At 33.8% G+C, this 16108-nt stretch overlaps 1 protein-coding gene across 2 annotated transcripts; it reads left to right on the forward strand.

The window, feature by feature from the left end:
- Window positions 1–11306: 11306 nt before the first annotated feature.
- LOC107893852 (S-adenosylmethionine decarboxylase proenzyme) lies at window positions 11307–14082 on the forward strand. Of its 2 annotated transcripts, none has more exons than XM_041085039.1 (4): window positions 11307–11434; window positions 11580–11646; window positions 12301–12452; window positions 12554–14082. In XM_041085039.1, exon 4 carries the CDS (start codon window positions 12793–12795, stop codon window positions 13858–13860), a length of 1068 nt encoding a protein of 355 aa, XP_040940973.1. In that variant the 5' UTR covers window positions 11307–11434; window positions 11580–11646; window positions 12301–12452; window positions 12554–12792; the 3' UTR covers window positions 13861–14082. The 2 variants fall into 2 exon arrangements, with proteins under 2 accessions (XP_040940973.1, XP_016674458.1); XM_016818969.2 differs by having other exon boundaries at window positions 11340–11465.
- The last annotated feature ends 2026 nt before the right edge of the window (window positions 14083–16108 follow it).

Here is a 16108-nt window from a genome sequence, read left to right on the forward strand (position 1 = left end):
CAGGGCAACACCATGTGTAACACCCTTTACCCGTATCTGACACCGGGACGGGGTTCGAGGCATTATCAGACTTAAATGTAAACTAACATACAATGCCGAGTTATAAAATTTTATTCAAACCAAATTCATCCAATCACATGCAAATTGTCCCTTATAAAGGCCAATGAGGCTTGAAACATACATCGGAAGTGGCTCGGGACTAAACCGAGAACTGTAGAAAACTTTGAGAAAACTTAGAAAATTTTCTTATTTTGGAGAGTCACACACCCGTGTGGGTAGGCATTGTGATCACACACGCCCGTGTGGCTTGGGATACATCTGTGTCCTCAACTCGTGTAACTCTTTAACTATGACGTCATCAACAAAATAAGGTCACACGGTCAAGTCACACGCCCATGTGCTTAGCCCGTGTGGCGAATTAAATTCTCAAAATTAAGTCCAGACTTCACACGGCCTAGGCACACGTCCATATCCTAAGGTCGTGTCCTCCACACGGTTGAGACACACGACCGTGTCTCTGCCCGTGTGTTTACTACCAGGCATTTTGTTTGCATTAATTAGGGTGCAGGGGACACACAGCCGGATCACACGCCCATGGGGTGGATCATGTGTCACACACAGCCTAGACACATGCCCATGTGTTTAACCTTGTGGATAATTTCTAGGCTATTTTCCAAGCTATTTGCCAGCCTTAAACACTCACATACTTGCACTCACTTCATGGCATGCAACATGGTACATTTTATTTCTCAAGCATTCATATTCATGGTTAAATTATGACTTGGTAATGTCAACATATCACCTATTTAAACTATCATGCTTTCATATGGCATTCCACACAAATTTCATATTTTTCTATCATCTTTACTAACCTACTTCCAAATTACACACTTGCATCACCTTTATTGTCATACATATTAATTCATATTTCATACACCAACCATACATGCCATCCATCACACTCATTAACCATAAGCAACTGTATCCACATTAAAGCCTAAGCACATTTGCATGCATGCACTAATAATTAGGGTTACAACCCAATAATCAATATGAGCCACCTCTCATGGCCATATACAAAATAATCATAATACCTTCATGAGCCAACACATTTAGCTAATCAATATGACACATAACAAAAAGACCAAGTCCCTATACATGCCATACTTAAAATATTGAGACTAACTATACCCAAATATCCAGTTGATAGTGTGATCATGCTTCCGAAGTCCTTCGATTCCCGAGCTAGCTTAGAGGTAGTATAAGGAAATGGAAAAGAGAGGGGAGTAAGCATAAAGCTTAATAAGTTCACATGCAAATAAATAGCAATATAATCATATATATAAATACCAATGACATAACATAGTTTACTTATGTGTTATCATAAATTCATAGGCTTAACTTACACAATTTCAATCTTACCAAAAGTTCATCACATACCGAGCTCATTCATATATTTCGTACATACCTGTAGCAACTCGTAACACATTGTCACATTTTCTCATCATTGACTTACTTTTCGAATAACTTACATGTTTACCCGTTGAACACTCGGAATGCTATCGGATACACGGAATACTTGCACATAGTGCTTCAAACGTAGCGACATGCTACCTCATATCACAATCACACATTGCTCGCTTTCGAGCTAATCACGGGCCTACTCACACAAGCTGACAGTCAGGACGTAACTACTTGGGCTGTTCACACAAGCTGACGGGTACCCGCAACACATGTTGGGCTACCCAGCCATCAGTAGAACGTATAAGACTAGCACCCGGATTCACATAATCACATATACACATAATTTCATGAGCTCATAATCACATAGTTCCTAGTGACATGTCACATTGTATCCTAAATTATTCTTAAGGTTCAAATGGGATTTTCTCGATGTCTCATCTTTGTCGAACTTGTTCACAAAGTCGTTCTCATTGACCATTATGTCATTCATACACTCATCATAAAAATTAAACATAGAAGTTCATACATTTAATAAAGCATTAAAACATGATACAACATTGCATTATTTACACATGAACTTACCTCAGTACAAAATATGGACAATTAATTCATTTTAGTCCAAAATCTTGTTTTATCCCCGGTCTAGGTCCTGACTCCATTTTTCTTGATCTATAATAGAAAATTTAGCTCATTTAATCATCATATTATTCAAATAAGCCCAAAAACTACATTTAAGCAAAATTACAATTTTGCCCCTAAACTTTCACATATTTACAAATTAGTCTTTAGGCTCATAAAATGAAATGTGTTCATTTTCTTTGTTACCCAAGCCTAGCCGAACCTATTCCATGCTCATATTAGCTCACATTTTCCTTAATTTCACATTTTACTACTCATTTTTATACCTTTTTACAAACAAGTCCTTTCCATGCATTTCTATCAAAAATCACTTAGTAAAAGATGTTAAACACACATCAAAAATTTCATATTCTTTCATTAAACATCAAGATACAAACATGTCACACATGGGTCAAATTTTATACATGAACCCTAGCTCAAAATATGGCTAGAAATGGATAGATCATGCTTCAAAGACTTCAAAAATACAAAGAACATAAAAAACGGGGCTAGGGAGCACTTACAATCAAGGTTGAAAAGTTGAAAACCCTAGCTGTTGTGGCCCTTGAAATTTTGGCACAAGCAAGAAGAAGATGGACAAACTTTGCTTTCTTTTTCCCCTTTTATTCTTTTATTTACCAAAAGATAAAAATACTCTTTAAGCCTTTCTTTCAAATTTTATCCATGCATGCCCATTTTTGTCCATAAAGATAGAAATTGGGAAAATTGCTATTTAAGAGCCTCTAATTAATAATCCAAAGCTATTTCATACTAAAAGCTTCTAGAAACACATACTTTGCAACTTATTCAATTTAGTCCCTAAAGTCAAATTGGACACTTTACTCATAAATTTTCTTCATGAAATTTTCACACAAGCATGAAATCATATCATAGACCTCGTAAGAATCATAAAAGAATGATTTTTACTTCAGATTCGTGGTCTCAAAACTATTATTTTGACTAGACCCTAATTCGGGATGTTACACAATGACACCGATATTTAAGTTCCATAAAGCAACACTGTAACGATGATTAATAGGCTCTATTGGGTGACATCGCAATGGCGGTAAAGTCCTTCATAGAAACACTTGAAAGAGGTATAAGGTGTAAACCATAGCTCAGTTATGACAACCAATGGAGTCTGCTGGGATAGTAAACACAAGGTATGCTGTGTAAGATCATGGCTTGGCTATGGTGACATAAACAGTTTGTCAGGACAATAAACACAGGGTATGTTGTCTAAGACCATAGCTCGACTATAACAACATAGAGAGTCTGTCAGGACAGTAAACATAGGGTATGATGTGTAAGACCATAGCTTGGCTATGGAAACATAGAGAGTCCATCAAGACAGAAAACGCGTGTATGTTCTGTAAGATTATAACTCGTCTATGGTAGCACAATGAATTCTTCGGGATAAAAAAATGAGTATGTTGTGTAAGACCAAAGCTCGACTGTGGCAGCATATAGAGTCCGTTAGGACATTAAACATGAGGTAGTTTATTGGGACAATAAAAACACGGTAGATAGCGATGATGGAAATCGCAGGAAGTCATGCAATCTAGGAAAAAGGGTTGGATGAAAAATGTAAGTATTGACCAAACGATACTGAGCCAATAGATGATTAGGGAATCCATCAAATGAGGTAAAAGAAGTAAAAAAAGAAACGATTCACCAAAGAGTATTCAATAGAGTTGTAGGGCATATGGGTGGTAAATCGGTTAGAATCCGATATGGGAAATAATATACTAGTAATGCCTAGTGTAAAGAAAAATGAGAGAAGATGTATCCGAGGATCACAATTAAGGATCTGCCATTAATGACCCCCAAGGGGCGCTAAATGAAACTTGGATAAGAAAGAGAGAGAAATACCCAACACAAGTATCCTAGTGACAAATATGCCTTTCAAGACTATTCCTCTTTGATGAAAATATGTCGTAAGCTTAATCGTATTAGAGTTAGTTCCATAAGGAACTATCACGTAAAAGAAATTGTAGACTCGAACGATTGTTCAGATAACAATTTGCTTGAAACTGGAGGCTCAAGTGAACCAAAACAGATAGACATAATACACATGAGAAGCAAGGTAACGCAAATAAGGTGAATTACAAAGAAGTAAATCTAGTGATATTTCAACCTAAATGAAGGTTAGAAACATATAGGATGAAATAGCATTAAGTTTGCCAGAATGGAGCAGATTTGTGTTAGCAGTCTTAGTAGGGGATTATCAATCAATACACTAGTATACTATAAGAAAAGAGAATCGATAGAATGGATGCTCGTAATGGAAGTGTATTTAGGATAATGTAATGTGTAGGAAAACAATGATCTACAATTATGACTGAAGGTCCAAGAATCACCACAACATGGTGACCGGTCATAAGCTTGACCAAGTAATGATTGCAAGCAATCTAATCGCCAAAAAGGTAATATAGAAGTTGTAATATCCTGATTTTGGGCCTAGTCGAAATGGTGGTTTCGAGACCACAAATTCGAGATAGAAATAATTATTTTATAATTATTTTGAGGTCTATGATATGATTGCATGATTGTGTAAAAATTTCGTGAAGAAATTCTATGCATAAAGTGCTTAATTTGAAATTAGGGTTTAAATTGAATAAATTGCAAAACTTGTGTTCTAGAAGCATTTTGCATAAAATTGAATTAGATTATTAATTAGAGGTCCTTAAAGAGTAATTTGACCAATTTCTTAAAAAAATTTGGACAAAAATGGGCTTGGAAGGGTAAAAATTTTAAAAATAGTAAAAAGGGCATTTTGGTCATTTAGGGATAAAATGAATTAAAAGGCAAATTTTAAAACCCAAATGTGTCCATCTTCAACCCCATGGAAAAATATAGCAAGGAGAAACCATGGCTAGGGTTTTTCAAGCTTCCAAGCTCGATTAGCAAGGAAAACTAAAATTCGGGCTAAAATGGGGAAAATACCAAGTTGTGGATGAAATGGTAAAAGTAGCCATTTTCGCATACGAGGTAAGTTCATATGTACATGTTGGTAACATAGTTATTATTTTAAATGTTTTAATGTTATTTAAATGATATGATAATTATTATGAAATATTATACTTGTGATAATTGTTTGATAATATGTCAAATTATGTGATATACTTGGAAAATGTAAAATACTACTGAGTATCGGTATCGACATTCCGTAGAAGATGGTTGAGACACATGATTGGGAAAAAGGTCCCGTTGAACCTTAGGAATGGATTAGGATACAAGTGACATGTTACTGGGATATTTGGGCATCCGAACTCGTTGAGTTGAGTCCGAGTTCACTTATGGATGCAAATGTCCGAACTCGTTGAGTTGAGTCCGAGTTCATGAGATGTAACTAGGCATCCGAACTCGTTGAGTTGAGTCTGAGTTCACTTATGGATGTGAATGCCCGAGCTCATTGAGTTGAGTCCGAGTTCGCTTATGGGCGGGTTACATGGTAGCTTGGCTACATATGTGGCACTTATGTGCAAACTTTCCATATATCCGAATTATATTCCGATGTGTTCAACGGGTAAAGTTCTATTCAAATGGAGGAATACTCGAGATGAAAAGAATGTATTGGTAAGTGTTGTGAAATGGATACTTTGAACAAGTATGTACTTAACCCTCAGGTTGAAAACTCAATATAACAACAATATAACACATCGGAATATAATTCTACTCAAATGGAGGAATACTCGAGATGAAAGGAATGTATTGGTAAGTGTTGTGAAATGGATACTTTGAACAAGTATGTACTTAACCCTCGGGTTGAAAACTCAATATAACAACAATATGGTAAGATGATAAATGAAAATATGATATGAATGTCTTGATGATGATTATGCAAATGATGTTTTATGTTTGCTTATATGGTTATGTTACTTGCTATTTGCATGTGAACTTACTAAGCATTTATGCTTACTCCCTCCTTTTCATTCCTTATAGTTTTGACAAGCCAGCTCGAAAATCGGGAACGGTCAGAGGCTCGCTCACACTATCCGTATACTATCTTGGCATAATGGCTTGTATATTTTGAGTATGGCATGTATAGCATTATAATCATTTTGTTTATATGGTCTTATGATATGGTTATTGAGTGGTATGGAAATGCTTGGTAATGATTAGCCATTTGAATGGCTAGCCATGATCATATTTGGTGTTATGTATATCAAATTTCTAGCTAATCCATGGAAACCATGAATAGATAAAATTTACCATAAAATAGATTCACACAGCAGTAGTGACGTGAATTTGAAAAATCAATAAAAATATTAGAAATGAAATTAAATGATGAATAAGTTATGTATTCGAAGCTTGATGATCCTATTTTCATATGGAAGAAACGAAACAGGTAAACGAGTTATATTTTATGAGATATTTAAGTTTTAGTAGAACAGGTTCAGAGCGATCTCTGAATCCCCTGTTCTGATTTTAAAAATTCACCATAAATTGTACAAAAACAATTAGGAGTTTTTCCTTACATGTATGAAATCCTTATTGAGTTTAGTTTTATTAGGAACAAACAGCATAGTCATTGAAACTCTGTACAGGGAGATATCTGATTCATAATACACAGGGGTCAGAGTAGTCAAACCCTGAAATAGGGGAAGTTTAACTAGTAAACTGTACTAATTGGCTCTATCAAAAAATTATAGAAAAAAATTAATAGATAGATATATGAGTCTAGTTTCAGGAAAAAATTACGGATCTTAATTTCGAGTTTCAGAACTCAAGATATGAATTTTTAAGCGACTGTGACGCAGTTAGCCAGTTTGTCTGGAAATCTTAAAATGAATCGTATGAATTGTTTAATTAATGAATTAAGTTTAGTAACACCTCCAGCTCGACTCTGGCGACGGTCTCGGGTGTGAGGGCGTTACAGGCGTGCCTAAGACCGTGTGAGGCACACGGCCTGTTCACACGGGCGTATGACCTTTTAAAAGTTGAAATTTTTTATAAGTTCTGAAACTTTCATATGTTATCGAATTGATCTTGAAAGCATGTTTTAGACTTCGTACGATCGTTTTAAGTTCACGTTGATATGAATGATCTATGTTTATTGAAATAAAAGGATATTTGATTTTTGATGGTTCTGATCTATGTTATGAGTCCAATAATGCCTCTTAACCTATTCCAGCGACGGTTATGGGTTAGGGGTGTTACAGAAGTTGTCTCGGAGTCCGCCACTCTGGGTAAAATGCGAACACCTAAGTGAAATAGGGATTTAGTGAATTAAAATTTATTATTTAAGTTAATACCTCCATAGGGAGGGGTTCAACATTTTCACATCTATATAAGTAGTATCAAGGAAACTCACTAAGTTTTGTTGAACTTACCAAAGCTTGCTTATGTTTGCAGACTCATTAGATGTGTAAGGATTTTTGGAAGGGAACCAACAAGACTGTGTTAAATCCAGGATCATCGTTGGTAAGTTGTCATGTACATAGGAATGGGGTACCTTTAAAGGCTTTGCTTTAGGGTCGGACATATTGTAACTATACAGTTTTCCCTAGAGTCTGAAATTTCGAGTCAGCATTTTTTTAATTAAATTTTAAGCCTTTGATTGTAATGAGTATTAATTGTAACTTAAATAAACCACTATTTAAAATTATTAAGTATAAAAGTATGCAGTCAGGAAAGATCCTATTCAGTGTGACACTTTATAGCCAGAGATTCAGAGATCAGGTCGGGTGTGAATGTTACAAATCATGTCAACGTGACGAGGTGCCTTAATCAAGCCACGTTGCTGCATGGTAAGTCGTGTGGTCATGATGTGATAAATTGTCCGTTTTGTCTTATTTTTCTAACTTTGTAGTTTAGTCTTAAGTTTTAGACAGTGAAATTGGATTTTAAAATGCAATAAAATGCTTTGAAAAAATTCATATATGAGATTTAAATGCCTAATTTCGTAAACGTAAAAATAATATTGTATTATGTTTATTCTGATGTTTTTTCATTCTTTCAATTTAGTCTTTAAAACTTGTTTTTAAAATTAACAGAGATTTGTAAATCGGGTTAAGTTGATTTCTTCAACAATGTTACTAAAAGGTTTTTGAAGATGAAATGTATTTCAAAATTGTTAATATGCGAATGTTTCCATAAGTTGAATGTTAAATGACAATTTTTCCCTTTATTTCAATTTGAATGATTCTTGATAGTTAAAGCATGTAATTAAGTTTTGTTTGATATCCATGGTTATGTATGATTTAATTGCATGACTATGACTATTGTTATCAATCAAATAAGTAGGAAAAAATTATTTGTGCGTGTACATATTGGGATGTGTTTCGAGTCACTTTGGTGGTTAATGTGACGTTGTGGATTTGGGTCACATCGTCCCGAGGAAGTTTGGGTGCCATAGGGGGAGTAACATTGTTATGATAATGTTAAGCAGGAGGAAGTATCTTAAACCCAAGAAGTGCCTATTGCTATAGGCACCAAATTTGCCCCCTCGAGCATGAAGAAAAGGGTAATTAATAAATTCAACTTCTCTATTGAATTCAATCATATATATTGAAACAAACTGCAATCTAAAGCCAAAGTTTTGAGAAAGTTGATTGATAATCAAAGAGCTTTTATAGGCTGATCTACTTGCATTGCCTAGTAAAGATTAGTTTGGCATTTTGTTGATAAAAAAAGGAGAGATAAAAAGAAAGGATGCTTGATGATGAGGCTAGAAACTATTCTTGAAAGGGGGACTGCTAAAAGAGGGAGATATTTTGGGAAATTTTGTTGCAACATTGAGAAATGAAGTTTTCAATTTTTAGTTTGTTTGCTTCTGCTGCTGCTACTTCCTTTTTATTTTGATACTGCTGGTGAACGGATTTTGAACTCCTAGAGAACTGGTTTTGCTTATGGATTTCATTTACTTTGATGCATTAGGTCCTTACTTGGTTAGCTTACTTAGTTATAATTATGGTTGGTTGGTTGGTTATTAATGCGAATTCAACTAAGCATTGATGATTAATTTACTTAATCATTTTCTAAGTTAAGTCTATTAAGTTAATGAGAGTATGCTAAAGGGGAGCTGAGGTTATTTAATGTTAGAGCTTCTTGCTTTGTGTATGTTTTGTTCAACAAATTGTTAATGGGGGAGATTGTTGAAAACATGAAACTGACAAATTGGTGCCAAAGGGAGTACCCACTCCCTTGCCCAACAAATTGTATGGAGATAGTTTTCATATTTTAAGGTGTTGGCAATTTATTAAATTGTTTGATTAGGCTATGCTGATTATATGCATGATATTTAGCCCATTATGGAAGATCATATAACCTAGGGAGTCATATATTGGTGATTGGATTGAATAAGATTACACTTATCTAATCCTTTGAATAAATGAAGTTGGATTGGATTGAATCTCTAAAGACTTAGCTACCAAGAATCCTTGTCTATCTTGTTCATTATTATTATATTGTATTCAGTTTATAATATAACTGTTTTATAGAGGTTGTGATAGGTCTTGTTATGTAAGCAAGTCTCAATAAACTTTATATAATGGAGAGACTTATATAGACTTATGTATGGAGAGAGTTGAGCACTTAATCTATTCAAAGTGAGGAACCTTATTGAATGAGCGCATATTGATAGTAAAACCTTTGTGTTGTGGTTTTACTTGCTAAATTCACAATTGGTGAATTTAGTGATGAACGTATCTAATCTTCAAGGTACAATTGTGAGGAAACTTGTCATAGGGTGTGTGATAGATTAGGATAATTTATTTTAAGTATTGAAGACAATAAATGTTTCTCACAAGCTAGGCTCTGCATATGTAAGGAAACTAAAATACATAAACAATATTTTTTTGTGTTTTATTTATTTGTTGTTTGGTGCTTAAAGGAATACCACTACCTTAGGCACCAATTTAATTGTGAAGTTTCTATTTTTCGCAATGCCTTTTTTAGCTAACAGTATATATGATTTTAAAAATAAGTTGACTTGTCATGTGTTGGTTGCTTGTAAACCTACTATTACTTCACAAGAAATTAATACGTGATAATTCAACATTCAACCCAAATTTTTTTAAAAAAATTAAAGTGTGACACGTTTCACATGTGCAAATAACCAATCATCTCACATGACAGGTTTACTATTTGAGAGAAAATTTATTTTACTTTCTTTTAAATTATAATTAATATTAGAATAATAATATTTTTTTTCATATTTTTATATGACCTTTAAATAATACAATTAAAAATAAAAAAATTTAAGAATTCAACACGTTTAATAATATTAAAATATAATTTTATTATTACTCTAATTATTTTTTTAGTTAAATAAATTTCAAAAGATAAAATCTAGTTGACATTATTTTCTAACTAATTCTTTAATTTACTACTATTTTTTATAATAAAACCCCAATCCAGAAAAGAAGGAAACAAAATCAATAATTACTTATTTATAAGAGTTTTTCAAACTAATATTCTTAATTCTTTAAAAAAATTAATTTATAGAATAGTAACAAATAGTAATAATTTTAAAAATTACTTTTAGAAATTCGAGAACAAAGTTCTACTTATTATAATAATAAAAGAAAATGACTTTTAAATAAAATTGAAAAAAAGAATATTCCGAAAGAGGAAATAAATAAATAAAGCAAAGCAAAGCAGTGATGTGGAAAATTGTGAAGAGCCAGGTACGTGTCAAAATAATGGGTGAATAGGAATCGTATCACCGTAAGTGCCATCATTCATACAAATCTCTTCCTCACTTCAAACTTCCTTAATTCACTCAATTGACCATTTTGGTCATCTTCCAATTAAACCAGATCTCTACTCTTTTTTAGATTTTAATTTAATCCCTTTATTTTTAAATTTAATAATTTATTTTTAATTGGTCAACTAACCAATTTAAAAATGCATGGGGCTTTTTCTGAAACAACAGGGAATGATATTAAAACCCCATATTCGGTATGGAAAATAATACATTTCTACCGGTTTTTATTTTTTTATTTTTCACACATAATATTAATCACGTAAATTTTTAATTTTAAAATATGAACTAATTTTTTTATTTAAATCATAATATAAATTTAATAAAAATTTAAAATTAGTTGCGAAATTCACGCCTCATACGCAGTCAGTTTTCAGCTAATAATGGATTCATAAAATAATAAACCAAAATAAGAGTTAAAAAAAAAAAAACTGAAACGTCCCTGTAAAACGGAGGGTCAAGACCGTAATTTTGTCGTGAAGTCACGAGGAAAAGCCCTACCTTCCTGCCCTATATAAATTGGACCCTTCCACCACAGAACCATATTCTCATTATTTGCGTGAACTGCGAGAAGTGAGAAACTATTGTAAACCTCTCATAATATTCTGAGCTTTTTTTTTTCTTTTTGTTTCGTATAATTTTGTAAGTATTTCTTTTCTTTTTCGCAATTTTTGTAAGTATATTTTTTTCTTTTTGCTTTGTTCGTAATGTTCTTTAAATAAAAGAAAATCATCGATTCTTTTTCTTGTATCTTCATATGCGATGAGTTTTCTTTTCGTTTTTGAAGGATCTGAGCCAAGGTTGATAATCGAGTTTCTATAAGAGGTTGATCCTGGCATTCCAAAATTTGAATTGTGAGTATTTCTTCTTCCGATCTTTTATTTGTTTATCGTATTGATGATATCTTTATGATGCAATCTTGGAGGCGATAAAATACTACTAATTTATAATAATATTATTTATAGATATGTAATTTTGCACGAAAAGAGTACAGTTTAAATTTAAGATGATGATGTTTTATTTATTTATTTGAATAAGATTGTTATATTTGTCTTCATGTTTCTTGTACCTTCTATAAATTTGTTTTACTTTATATTTTCTTAAAAATTACAGTATTTTGAATGCTAGCTTTTGTTGCCTCTATAGTTTTAATTTTCTTGCTTCTTGCCAAAGTCATTATTTTTTTTCTTTCTTTTCTTTTGTGTTTTTTTTTAAATAAATTACGATGATGTTCGAGTTTTGAACTTAAACATGCTGTGATTTTTTTGATACTTCAATGCATATTTTGTTTGAATTTCTAAATACTTTCAACATATATCCTGTTTCATGGTTTTCTGGATACTTGAATCTATATGCGGTTTCATGATTTCCGTATACTTAAAAGAATATGATGTTTCATGATTAGAATTGTTTTTTTCCAGAGCTCAAGGTATTGATTTATCAATTCCGTTCTTGATACGTGCATGTTTCATCTGACCTGTTTGTTCTGTTTTCTAATTGTAATTTAGGTGTGGCTGAATGATCTATGGAGACTAAGGGAGGGAGAAAGAAGTCTAGTAGTAGTAAGTCATTATTCTACGAAGCTCCTCTCGGTTACAGCATTGAAGACGTTCGACCAAACGGTGGAATCAAGAAGTTCAGATCTGCTGCTTACTCCAACGTAAGTGGTTGGCATATATTTGAGTTTTGTAGATCATGAACAAGGCAATTGTACTTGCATAAATCATTTGATGCTGACAAATCTTGTTCCTTATTTTGCAGTGCGCTCGCAAACCATCCTGATATTCGTAACGCAAGTGCGCCCTTCTGACCACTGTTAAAGTGGTCAATTTATTTTTATTTGCTTTATTACTTAGTATTAGTATCTATCTTCGGCCGGCTTCCTCCCCCGCTCTCCTTGCAACTGTTTTCTTTTTATCTACGATCTCCTCACTTGGCGCCTGTCTACTTTCTTTGTTTCTAAGAAACCCTGTTCTGGTATTTCCTTGGGCGACTTCACAATGGCGGTATCTGTAATTGGATTTGAGGGTTATGAAAAGAGGCTCGAGATTTCATTTTTTGAGCCTGGTGCCTTGGTTGACCCTGAAGGAAAGGGTCTCAGATCATTGTCGAGAGCCCAGCTGGATGAGATTCTAGGACCAGCTGAGTGCACTATAGTTTCTTCACTATCAAACTATCATTTGGACTCCTATGTCCTTTCTGAGTCTAGCCTCTTTGTATATCCATACAAGATCATCATCAAAACCTGCGGGACAACAAAGCTACTTCTTTCGATCCCACCCATCCTGAAGTTGGCGGGTAGCCTTTCTCTTACCGTAAAATCTGTTCGGTACACTCGTGGGAGTTTTATCTTCCCTGCTGCTCAGCCATATCCTCATCGTTACTTCACTGAAGAAGTTGTTATTCTTGATAGCTATTTTGGCAAGCTTGGCGCTGGTAGCAAAGCTTACGAAATGGGTGGGCTGGATAAAGAGCAATGGCATGTTTACTCTGCTTCTGCTGAATCTGTTAACACCAAAGCCCCTACTTACACTTTAGAGATGTGCATGACTGGTTTGGACACTGAAAAGGCTACGGTTTTTTACAAAGACGAATCGACCTCGGCAGCTTCGATGACCATGAAGTCTGGCATAAGGAACATACTTCCAAACTCTGAGATATGCGATTTTGAGTTCGAACCTTGTGGTTATTCTATGAATTCAATCGAAACCGATGCTATTTCGACCATTCATGTTACACCCGAAGACGGTTTTAGTTATGCAAGCTTCGAAGCTGTGGGCTATGATCTGAAAGAGTTGAATCTGGAGCAGTTGGTGCAAAGGGTTTTAGTTTGCTTCAAACCAAGTAATTTCTCTGTTGCCGTGCATGTGGATGTTGATTGTCACTCATTTGAACAGACCTGTCTGCTGGCTGTTGAAGGATACCATTGCCGGGAGAGTAGCATCGAAGAGCTTGGTTCAGGCGGTTCCATCATTTACCAGAGCTTCAACGGCATTGGGGGATGTGGATCACCTAGATCAACTCTGAGTTGCCTCTGGGAAGAGGAGGAAGAGTATTATTATAATTAAAACGGCTTATTTTCTTATGTTATAACTATTAAATAAATTGCTACCCAGGCATTGCCTGGTGATAAAGCATGGTGTGTGTTTCTATTCTAGTACTTTTTTTGTCTTTTATCAAGTCAATCGCTATGCCAGCAAACCTGGACTTGATACTGCCATTTGTACGGCAGAATGTGGAGCTTCTCCATTATTTTTATTATTATATTACATGAAACAATTTGTGGCCTCTATTATACCTATAAATTGTTGGTTCTTTTAACTGTCAGGAATTGTTGATGTGTTACAATATTTGCTATGTTACTTAATGGCTGAGAAAGATTGAAGTGGTGTTGACGTCGAGAAGGCAATCCTTTTTCATGCAAGTGTAGATGTGTTGGTAGAGACGTGTTTCTTTTATCCAAAGGGACAAGCTGTCCCAGTTTTGACGGATTACAAAGGACTTGTAGAAATGAAGCAATAAATTATTGGACCCATAAAGCATATCCGTTGGATTTGATATGTCGGCCACCCCTAATATTAAAGTTGTTCCCAAGCTTGAATTAACAACTGTGAGAATATGATACACTAATTTTCGATTCATCAATTTCTAAAAAAGGTTAATTAATTTATCCAAGTTCATATAAATTATTTACATATTGATAATTTATTTACATACTCATCAATTTTTTCACACTGTCATTTTTCTATTATGTTTTTATTATTTCCATGTTTTAATTTTTTTATATTCTCTGGGTTATCCTTCATATGTTTAATTATTTTTTCATATTTTATAAAATTGTTTAGTTAAAAAGAAGATAAAGGAAAAGAAGAGAAAGTAAAGGAAAAGAGAAGTGCAAGAGAGGAAAGTTAAGTGATTTTAACTGTTTCATTTTGAATTGATAGGGGAAAACGAAAGAAATATAATAAATTTGTTTCCTTTTCTTTACCTCCCTCCCCTTGAATTGGAATGAAAAAAAAATTAACATTTAAAGGAAGGGTTAAGTAAATATGTCGATTTTAAAATGTATATAGAGTTTTAGATCGTTTTTCTCAAAATTAGGGAAATTGATCGCTTTTAGAAAGAGATTACGGAAACGCACGAGCGTTTTCATCCAACGATAAGCCAACAGTATTTCTCTAATGGTAGAAGTTTCAACAAACAACTAATTCAAATGACTATTATTTTTTTTTCTAACAACTAATTTATTTGCAACCCAACGCATTTTCTCTCTTTTTCATTCAAATCATATTCTCTCAATCCTATTCATCTGTTCTCTCAACTATTTTATTCTCAATTTTTTCATTCATTTTCTCTCAAATTCTTCTTGTCTCAATATTTTATTTTATTTTATTTTCATATATTTGAAATGTCAGTACTACTAATTTGTTTGGATCACAAACGCATTTCTGACGTTCAATTACAAATAATAATAAAAATATTATTACATTTTTTATTTTAATTATTATAATTATTAATTTTTTAATATTATTAAATTTTTTATGTTTATATGGTCAAATCGAAGATCGGATTATTAAGATGTATATGCACAATTTAAATACAACGACATTGCATGTCATTGAACAACACTTGCAAGAGATGAGATTCTTGCACGTATCTCGTATGCTTAGAGGACTAAACTGGAGCCCGCACTTATTAGGGCTTTGCTGGAAAGATGGAGACTTGAGGCGTACACATTCTATCTTCCATGTGGTGAGTGTACAATTACACTCGACGATATAGCATTACAACTCAATTTACCGCCAGTTGTTACAAGGGTAGTGCATGTTGGAGATTGGAGTGCAATTCGTTACCAACTATTACGCAAAGTGCTGAACAAGTTAGTAGTAATCGGATAGAAATGAAATGGTCAAAAGACAATTTCTCATATCTTGACAACTCTAATGCGATTGAAAGACAACAATTCGCGCGAGCATTCATATTGAGGTTAATCGGGGGTCTTTAAATCTCGAAATCTGGTACATTTAAGGTGGCTCCAAAAACTACTCGACTTAAAAGAAGCCAGATGACTCAGTTGGGGATCAACTGTATTGGCGACATTGTATTGAGAGATGTGCTAGGCAATGGAAGCACAAAAAATTAAAATCGGTGGTTGCATACTCCTTTTTTAGTCATGGGCATTGTATTGCCTACTTGTAACACCCCTAACCTGTCTCCGATGCCAGATTAGGATTACAGAGCATTACAGTGCAAAACAAAACCTTAAACATCGCAACATGGACCAACATGCAATTCACATATTATATTCGATAACAT

This window comes from Gossypium hirsutum, chromosome A13 (genome assembly GCF_007990345.1).
Source record: "Gossypium hirsutum isolate 1008001.06 chromosome A13, Gossypium_hirsutum_v2.1, whole genome shotgun sequence".
NCBI classification, from domain to species: domain Eukaryota; kingdom Viridiplantae; phylum Streptophyta; class Magnoliopsida; order Malvales; family Malvaceae; genus Gossypium; species Gossypium hirsutum.